This window comes from Indicator indicator, chromosome 12 (assembly GCF_027791375.1).
Source record: "Indicator indicator isolate 239-I01 chromosome 12, UM_Iind_1.1, whole genome shotgun sequence".
In the NCBI taxonomy this organism is placed as follows: domain Eukaryota; kingdom Metazoa; phylum Chordata; class Aves; order Piciformes; family Indicatoridae; genus Indicator; species Indicator indicator.
This window is the reverse complement of record NC_072021.1, coordinates 14,941,908-14,951,205: the sequence shown is the minus strand read 5'-3', so window position 1 is coordinate 14,951,205 and position 9,298 is coordinate 14,941,908. Positions and strand designations below refer to the sequence as shown.

Genomic DNA, 9,298 nt, shown 5'->3' with positions numbered 1-9,298 from the left:
CTGGGCAACAGTGATCTCTGCTGCGCTCCTCCATAAAAGCAGATTCAAAAGGAAACACAGCATTCAACACAAGGCTGCCAAACTATTCTAGACAAAACATGAAACTGTTCCAAGGATAGTAAGGTATGGTGCTGAGACACAGCTTCCAATACAAAAGGGAGAACACAAAAAAGTCACTTGTATGTTCAGTCTAGCTCCTTCTTGTAGGATATTCTACCCTCTACACATGCCCATCCTTAATTACCGAAGCCATTTCAGAAAGCTCTGACTATGAAGCAGGGTCCACTTTTGTCCAATGGCAGCTACAGAGGAGAGGAACAGGCTGTGCTGAAAAATGGCATCTACATTAAACACATTTTGGAGGTCAAATCCTGCGGCTGGAGTGGATTTTAACTTGGCTGAAGGTGAAAGGAATATGTGTGCACTCTTTGAAATCACACCAGAATGCAAACTGAAGCACGCGTGTTGGGGGTGTGTGTTTGGGAAATTCATTTCAGTAGCACGCCCCTACTGTGCTTTTCAGTTCTCTAAAATGCTCACCTAAACATAGTCACCAGGTGAGTTCAAACCAAAAAGGTTCTGATCCTGCTGCCTGTCACCTGCTGCAGTTGCTTGCAACTGCCCCACCATCCCAAGCAGAGCAGCATGTACATCTGCCTAACCCCAGCATTTCTCTCCATGCCAAAGTGCAGGTCTATATTTGAAACCACAGAGGTGTATAATCTGATGGAAACAATATTCTTCGAGTCCATGGGAAGTGCCCAGCACCACAGTAAGACTGTGCTTGTTCATCCACTCACAGCTAGTTAGTGAATCTTCAAAACAGCAGCGTGCAGTTGGGTTTATAAATTACAAGACAACAGACAATGGGAACAGACAAGATAAAATTAAAGACATTACTCCTGGCTCCCATAAATTATCTCTGTAGTCTACTTTAACAGCATGTCATTACCAGTGCATGTTAAAATAGTACAAATAATAAAACCACCTCATAGACTAAGTAGGCATTAATGAAAAAGCAGAATATTGTTTTGTGTTCTCCAAAACACAGAAAGATATTCCCACCAGTTACGATAATGCCTTTCCCGGGGAGAAGAATCATAATCTTCTATATTGAAAAACGGAGCGATCTCTTGGAGTCGGAAAGAAAAGAAATTAATAAAACTAATTACACGCTTCGCTCATGGAGGAATCGAAGGCACTAAGTCAGCCTAGGAGAACAGGGCTCTTTGATTTTGTTCGCTTTACAACTTGTTTACGGCCCCGATGAAGCACCTCCCGGCGCCCCCCCCCGAAGAGGGGCTGCAGGAGGCCATTTCACCCGTGCGTACTGCGCGCTCCTCCGCGGGCAGCGGCGCGATCTCCGCGATCCCGCATCGAGGCTTTGCATGGCCTCTTGATGCTGTCCCGGGCAAACTCCTGCTCACAGTTATTCCCCCAGACCAAAGTGGCGGGTTGGACTGCCTCATGGCACCGTTCCGTTAAAGGGGCCGCGTGTGAGCCCGTGCGTGCGAGCCGGTGTGAGTGCGCTGCCCGCCCGCTGCCGAACGGCTTTGCAGCCGCGGCGCCGAGAGCCCGGCCGCCCGACCGCCGCTTGCATATCATCCTCGGCAGGGAGCAAAGCACTTGGCATATAAGAGAGAGACGAGAGAAAAAGGTGCGGGGAGAAGGAAGGCGGGAAAGACGGGAAGGGGGGAAACAAAAAAAGAAAAAAAAAAAAGAAGAGCTGCGTCTTTAAATGCTGGGGGCTGAGCTCTCGCCGGGGCGTCCGCAGCCGGATCCAGTCTCCCCTCCCTCCCCTTGGCCGTGCCTCCCCGGCGCTTGTTGCACAGCCCCAGTGCCGGCAGCGCGGCGCACGGGCGCTGCTGCTGCGCGCGGAGCGCGGGGGCAGGCCGGGGCCATGATCCAGCCGCGCTGCGCGCCTACCCCCCGCAGCCGCGCCGCCGCACGCTCGCCCTAGAGCCGCTCCCGGCACAGCGCAGCCTTCCCCGTTGGGTAAGTTTGCAATCGCCCGGTGCCGGGGGAGGGCGCGGGGGAGGAGGAGGAGGTGCCGCACCTGGTCGGCAGCCCGGCTCAGCTCGGCTCAGCCCGGCTTAGCCCAGCCCGGCGGCGGGCGGTACGCGCTTCTCGGGGGACGTCGTTCGGCCGTCCCTAACTCGGACCTCCGGACCACCCCCGGCGTTTGCAACCCTTCTGTAACAGGTGGCTCTGTGTCTGCCCGCTTCCCCTCGGCAGCTCCTGTGCATTCCTCCTCCTCGCTACCGCTTAACAGGTGGCAGTGCCGCCTCGCCTTTCTCCGTGCAGGTAGGGGAGGTCCGCACCCCTCTGCGGTCACCGCTCCCCGTCCCCGAGGGGCTTTCGCAGTCCCTCGGCGCTCTCGCAGGAGCTCTGTTAGAGCGGGGAGAGGTGGGGTGTGTGCGGAGCCGAAAGCGGCATCCTGCCGCCCCGCCGCTTCTCTGGAAGCGTCTCACGCCGTGCCTGCCCTTATGGCCCCGCTGTGTGTCTGTCGTTGCAGTGGGTATGGGGAACCAGGTGGAGAAGCTGACCCATTTGAACTACAAGGAAGTTCCCACGGCTGACCCGACAGGTATGGACAGAGATGAAGGGCCCAGGATCGGGGTTTCCTACATCTTTTCGAATGATGACGATGAACTGGAACAGCAGCAGGATTCAGTGCAGGACCTCGGAGGTGAGCACCCTGCCCTGCAGCCCTACGATCCCCAGCTGCATGAGGTGGAGTGCTCAGTCTATTACCGAGACGAGTGTATTTACCAGAAGAGCTTTTCTGAGGAGGACACACTGCCCGAGGAGGGTGATGAAGGCAGTGGGGGGCATCTGAGCACCTACACCCCAGAGAACCTGCTGAATAGGTGCAAACCGGGTGACCTGGTGGAGTTTGTGTGTCAGGCCCAGTATCCGCATTGGGTGGTCTATGTTGGCGATTTTCAAGTTGTCCACCTGCATAGGCTGGAGGTGGTGAACAGCTTCCTCACCGATGCCAGCCAGGGCAGACGGGGCCGCATTGCCAACCAGCTGTACCGCTACAAGCCCCTCAGCCCTGCCATGGTGGTGCGCAATGCCCTGGAGCAGGTGGGTTGCAAGGACCGGGATTTGAGCTGGAGAAACTCGGAGTGTTTCGCTGCCTGGTGCCGGTATGGCAAGCGGGAGTTTAAAATCGGCGGGGAGCTGCGCATAGGCAAGCAGCCCTACCGATTGCAGATCCGGCTAGGTGACAAGCGCAGCCACACGCTGGAGTTTCAGAGCCTAGAGGATCTGATTATGGAGAAGAGGAGAAATGACCAGATTGGTAGGGCTGCTGTGATCCAGGAGCTCTCCAGCCACCTGCAAGCTGCAGAGGAGGAGGAAGAGGAGGAGGAAGACCATCATCATCCAGGTGCTCGGACTGCTGTGGAGTAGCAGCCTCAGCACCACCATGCTACTTAGCCTGGGTGATGGGGATTAAAACTGAAGGCTGCGAAATTGAGCTGTTATAAGCCCTTTGGGCCGCTTCGGTGCAGCTTCATTCCAATCACATGTGAAAGGAAGGGGGAAAGCTGATTAAGTGTCTGTGCTTTAGTGCTTAACTCCTTCAGTGCTTGATGATAAAACCAGTGACTTATTTGTAGAGGATAAAACTCAGGGCAATTCTAACCTTCTCCACTCCTACCTTTTTCCCTTCTCTGCCTTCATGATGCATAGCCTTTCCTTCAACCATCTGCCAGTAGGCCTGACCCTACAAGATGCTAAATGCCTTTGACATCTACTTATCAGCTGAAGTTAAGAGTATTTAATATTATTAAGAAGGAGCCAACAACTTTCAGGAAGTGGCCATGTAGCTCAGAGCATCTGATTAATTTGGTAGCTGAGAAGTGTGAGGATGTTGTTTTCCCTTCTCTTCCCCTGTTTCTCTTCAGTTGTGGCTCCTGTTGGTATTGCAACAAGCTACTTGGCAGGTGCAAGGCTTCATGGATCTGTAGCTAGCCTCCTGGAAGGTGTAAGGGAGAAATCACTTAATTCTAGTGAAATGGGTTTGCTGTGCCTTCTTAACTGATAGGAACATGCAGATGGGCTGGGGGAGCTCCTCCTTGACTATCAGTGTGTGGCTTTGAGGACAGAAGATATATTTATTGCTGACTAGTCCCAGGGGAGGAGGAAGTTTAGTACCCTGTGCGTTGGTGTGTGCTGAGACTCCTACAGGCAGATACCGAAGCTACACCATTGTTCTTCACAAGCTTCCTGCCCTCCCTGAAACCAAATGGCAGAGCTGCCGATTACATCTGCGGTACACATCAAGGCAGTAGAAGCAGGCTGTACGTGTGTGAGAGTAAGTTTTGAGTAAGCTGTCCCTCGAGAGGGTGGCCCCTTGGCTGGGAGCTCCTGGCCGTGAGCATGTCATAGGTTTTGCACTGCAGAAAGCACATCAGTGATTGGGAGGGAGCGCAGGCTGGAAGGCATCGCAGGCAGGGGATTTTGAGTGCTTCTCTTTCCTTACTGCAATCCCCTCTTCATTGGGGATTTTACGTTTTCTTTTTCTGCTAATTTTTATGGTAGGAAGTTGAGCTATAGCATTAGAGAAAAGGAGAGGACATGTCTAGAAAGTTGTTGCACAAGTCCTCCGTTAAGCAGGATAGGAGGTGGAGTGTGGTGCTGCCTGCCTTGACTGTTCCCTGAATTTGTTTTCAGCTCTTGAACTGATCTACACAGCACTGTCAGGTCTTTGTCCTGGGATCTGCATTGTGTGAACAAACACTGATTTGAGGCAGTTTCTAATGCAAATTTCCTTTCCCTTAAAGCACAATAATGATGAGGTAAACATGAAGATAAGCTTGAGTCCATGTAAATAATGGAAACTAACAGTGTGATGTAACTTGACGCATAGTTAATACTGTCTTCCCCACAGTTGTTTACTGTTACACCAGAAATAGTGGAGTACTCCATGTCCTTTCCTCCCCTGAGGTGGAAGAAAAAAAATATCATTTAATAGTAGGTAGATATCAGCTTTCAATTACTTAAGCCTACATGAAGCAATTTTGCCATTATGATCCAAATACATTTTTGTGTTGTCTTTTCTGCCTAAAATACACAAGCTGGGAAAAAGCCATGAAAGGCTATGTTATCTGCACTTTGGGAGGAAAAATAACTTTTAGGGTTATGCAAAATATACCATATACTGTTTCCTTAACTCTCATGTTCTCATTTTGGGCTGTGAAATTATCCAAATCCAAAGGAGAGTTCAGCACCAGGCTCCCTTAGAAGGCTATAGCTCAGGTGTCTGCACTAAGTTGGTTCTTTTCCTCTGATATGCAATTGAGTTACACTCAAGTTACTGCAGTTGTCAAGCAGATGTGCAGCCTTGCTTTGAGAGCATTAACTACTCATATCTATCTGTAGTAGGGTTAATATGTGGCTGTTTGCACACGTTTTATACAACTACCAGTAACCACCACTAGAAGCTGAAATGATCACTGAAATAATCAAAACAAACCCTAAAAAACGTGAAAAAAAGTCTCTGTTGTATTGACTGATACAACTGAGATTATCTCGGCAATGAGTAAATGTCTGGCTGTGGTTTCTTTCATACTGAAACCTTGTATGTAACAAAGTTTATTTCACTGTGTAATATAGGTATGTAAAATATTATTTTCTTACAGATATTTTTGAAAGTAAAAAAAATCCCTTCATAACGTTGCATATGAAAGTAAGTTGGTATGCACATTATATTCCAGTCCTCTGAATGGGTTTATTTTTCATTAGTGATCTAAAGTATATTCTAGGTCATAAAGTATAGAAACTGCTATAAATGTCAAATATTATGTATCTACAGGGTACTAAACAGTAAACTAGTTGTGAAAATATTTTGCCCTTGTGTCTGAAACATCAGAATTGTGACACTTGGCCATTTCTCACCTTCTGAGATACCCTGCATAGTCTGGCTTCGTTTTCTGTTTGGTTTTGTTGGTTTTTTTCCCCACTTTTGTTTAATAAAAAAAAGGACCAAATCTGCTTGGGAACGGAGAGCAAAGCTTCTTTAAGCAACTGAAATCATGGTTTGTGCCAATCTTGGTGCTTCTCTGTACCAGTCATGCCTTTCGGGATAAATTCCCACACAGGCACAGGGCTTTAGCAAGGAATCCTGGAGCTTGCTTTGCCTTGCTAGGATGGAGAGTGAAGGAGGGAGCTTGCCTCACAGCAAAAGCAAAGTCTTGCATATATCCTGCTGTACTATAAAACCTATGTGCTCCTCTGACACCTAGGATACAGGTGTTCAGTATTTAAAACATAGATACTTGGAATCTTTAAATTTCTTTGCAAGCTGTGCTTGGAGATTTATTCTGTCTCCTGGCATTCCATTATATATAAAAGTAGAAGAGGGTGAGGAAGCTTGGCATTTTTTTATTTAGCCTAGAAGAGGGCTACCTGCATACAGGGATTTCTTATTCCAGTAGGTAAAGATGCAGCTGTTGAATCTTTAACAGGCAGGTCCTTTTTCCCTACCTGTTGACTGGGCAGTGTTATTTAATAGGTGCTACTAAACACCACTGCAAACATTTCTGAGCAATCTGGGTTTAAAGCCATGGGCCCATAACAAGCTGTATGGAAGAACTCAAATTGCTGTAGAAGCACATCACAACTGCTTAGTTTCTTGTCTTTGCTGTACTTAGTTGCTGTCACCAGACTAGACTGGGATTTCTAGAGTGTGATTTTAAAGGTCTCCCAGGAAAGCAAATATTTTTTTGTGCATGTGTCTACTTCAAGACTTTTGTGTAGATTACAAAAGAGAGAGTACAAGAACAGATACAAGTGCTCTTCTCTGCAATGTCTTCTTTAACACGCAGAAATTCAGGTGTGATCCTTCTGCAGAACTTCTGGATCAGCAAAAGTCCTAAGCCTACAGTGAAGTCCGAAGTTGCGAGTAGACCCTGAAAGTCAGTTAGGCTATTCACATGCTTGAAGTTAAGTGTATATTTACTTTTCTTTGTGAATAAAGGCCTGGAATTTCAAGCTGAGTTATCTGGTGGAAATGTGGAGGATCTGAGGTTGCATAATCACTGGAGGAGAACAAGCAGTGCTGTGAAAGCCGTTTCTCAAAGGGCCTCTTGTCCAAATAAAGCTCATGGAATCCAGCCCAAACTTTGGCCTCAGTTTCTCCCCAGAAGTCCAGGAGCTGTACTGATTTCAGCTGCACTGATTTTTGTGAGAGGTGTGTAACGCAACAATTGTAAATTAAGCTGATGATTGTGCTGCAGGCTGTCTCTTGATGTATTTTTGTCTGTCTTGTCATGTTTGAACTGTCCCTTGAGATTTTAATGCTTAAAGTTAATATTGCTTGTTTTAAAAGCCCTTTAATTGTGCAAATACTTAAATATCTCTGTTAATTTACTAATTTGGGCATACCTACTGCTACTGCTGTGAATATCATTTTAAACCACATGCTAAGGTTGGCAAGACTGTGTCCCGGATGTGTAAAATGTAGCTCCATCTAGGAGATGTAGATGAGCAGTCTTTATTTCCCCAGAGTATTGGTGTGTTTGATGCAAATAACATCTTTGAGAAGGCTTTTTAGTAAAACTTACAATTAGCCCTTGATTGAGTAATTAAAAAAAACCCCACAATTTAGACATTCACCTTCCATGGCAATGAGCAAAGGACATAAACTGAAGACTATTTCAAGTTATTTTTGATTCTGCATGAATGCAAAGTATTAATTACTGCAACTCTATAGAGCTCACCTGGCCAACATAGTAGGCAGTTGTAGGGTGGGCAGGGAAAATACCCAAAAGCTAATTATAAACTTTTATTTTCTTACTTGGAAAAAAAAGTTCTTCAGACTGAAGGATCCTAGACTACGGAAGTAAACTTTCAGTTGTTTTGTATAAATGAAACCCCAGGCAAACTTTTTTTTTTGTCATGTGAATTCAATATTCCAGTCTCAGTACTAAAATAGGTAATATTATGTGATGAGTATGTTTCAGATTTTTGAATGCAACGGTGGTTTTCTTTTTATCTTCTTTACTAAGTTTTACTGAAGATCTGTCCTTGGGTGTATGAAGTGCGTTGTTGAGTGGTTTCCCACCCATGCTTCTCTAACAATTAACAGCACAACCATAATTCTAAGAGCCATGTAGGAACAAATAATTCTTTGAAAGCAAAATTTTAATTTTATATCAGAGACTAGTAACTAAGTAGAGTTAGGAAATGCATTGTTTCCAACAGCAGTTTCTGTTTATAAGAAATCTACTGTTAATTGAATATGTGTTGACTACTCTCACAAATCAGTGTGCAGTAATAAGGCCAGGTGCATTGCGTAGTGGGCTTAGACTTTCAGATTAGAATTTAATTTGTTTTAAACCACAGACAGGAAGAAATCAGGGTGACTTCAAACACCAGTGATTTAGATGGTTCTTTTGCATTAATATTGAATTAGAAGCTTTTTTTAAAATGCACATTCGAAATCCCTGATATTTGTAACACTTCATGGAATCATCCATAATAACAAGTGTAATCACAAAATAAGACTTTTTTTCCCCCACTGTGTTTTCTGTAAACTGTCTTTTGTCAGTAAATGTTGAATTGTTAGTGCAAATATCTTCTTTTCCTGAGAAAGAAGTACAGATCATTGATTGTACCATTTCCTTCAAAATGAAGGGCATCGCATAGTAACTGAAAAGAAATAAAAGATTTATAGTATCTTTTACACATTTTTTTTCTTCTCTTTTTTTTTTTTTTTGTTGTTCATTGGTGTGATTTCCTCAGCTCTTTGGAAAACTAATGTTTGTTTTTTTTTTTTTTACATGATCAGACACAAAACAGTCCATGTTTTTAATGAATTCAAACATTAGATCAAAATCTAACTCTTTGGTTACGTTCTTCCTCCAAAGAGAGAGGACAAGCAATCTCTTTGCAAGGCTAGACCATCAGCTGCTTAATAGGCAATAGTTGTGTTAAATCTGATGAAGATCTGGCCAATAATTTTATTGTAAAAGTGGAAAATAAATTCAGCAGAAGATCATATAGTATTAGTTGGCACCTGGGCTTGTCTTGTCTGCCAGCAACTGCTAAAGGAACAGATGTAGTGTCTGTGAGAGGGAGAAATGAGAATATAGCAGAACTCATGGGGAGTTTTTGGAAAAATCTCTACAACTTTCCAAGTTCTGTGATGTTGTCTCATGGAAGCTCCAGAGGTGGACTGGGATCTATGTGCTACCCAGAGTGGGAGCAAGGATGTTTCTTGCTGAAGGTGATGTGGGTCATTCATTGTGGTAAGCCACTCTATCCATCTGGTAATGGTGCTTAATTC

The 9,298-nt window shown here is 45.3% G+C and overlaps 1 protein-coding gene across 1 annotated transcript; it reads left to right on the top strand.

The window, feature by feature from the left end:
* The first annotated feature begins 2,286 nt into the window (after positions 1 to 2,286).
* LRATD2 (LRAT domain containing 2) lies at positions 2,287 to 8,660 on the top strand. The gene is made up of 2 exons (XM_054385362.1): positions 2,287 to 2,304; positions 2,516 to 8,660. Exon 2 carries the CDS (start codon positions 2,521 to 2,523, stop codon positions 3,415 to 3,417), a length of 897 nt encoding a protein of 298 aa, XP_054241337.1. The 5' UTR covers positions 2,287 to 2,304; positions 2,516 to 2,520; the 3' UTR covers positions 3,418 to 8,660.
* The last annotated feature ends 638 nt before the right edge of the window (positions 8,661 to 9,298 follow it).

Excerpts from the sequence above, each read along its gene's own strand:
- LRATD2 (XM_054385362.1), top strand. The coding sequence starts at position 2,521 with ATGGGGAACCAGGTGGAGAAGCTGACCCATTTGAACTACAAGGAAGTT.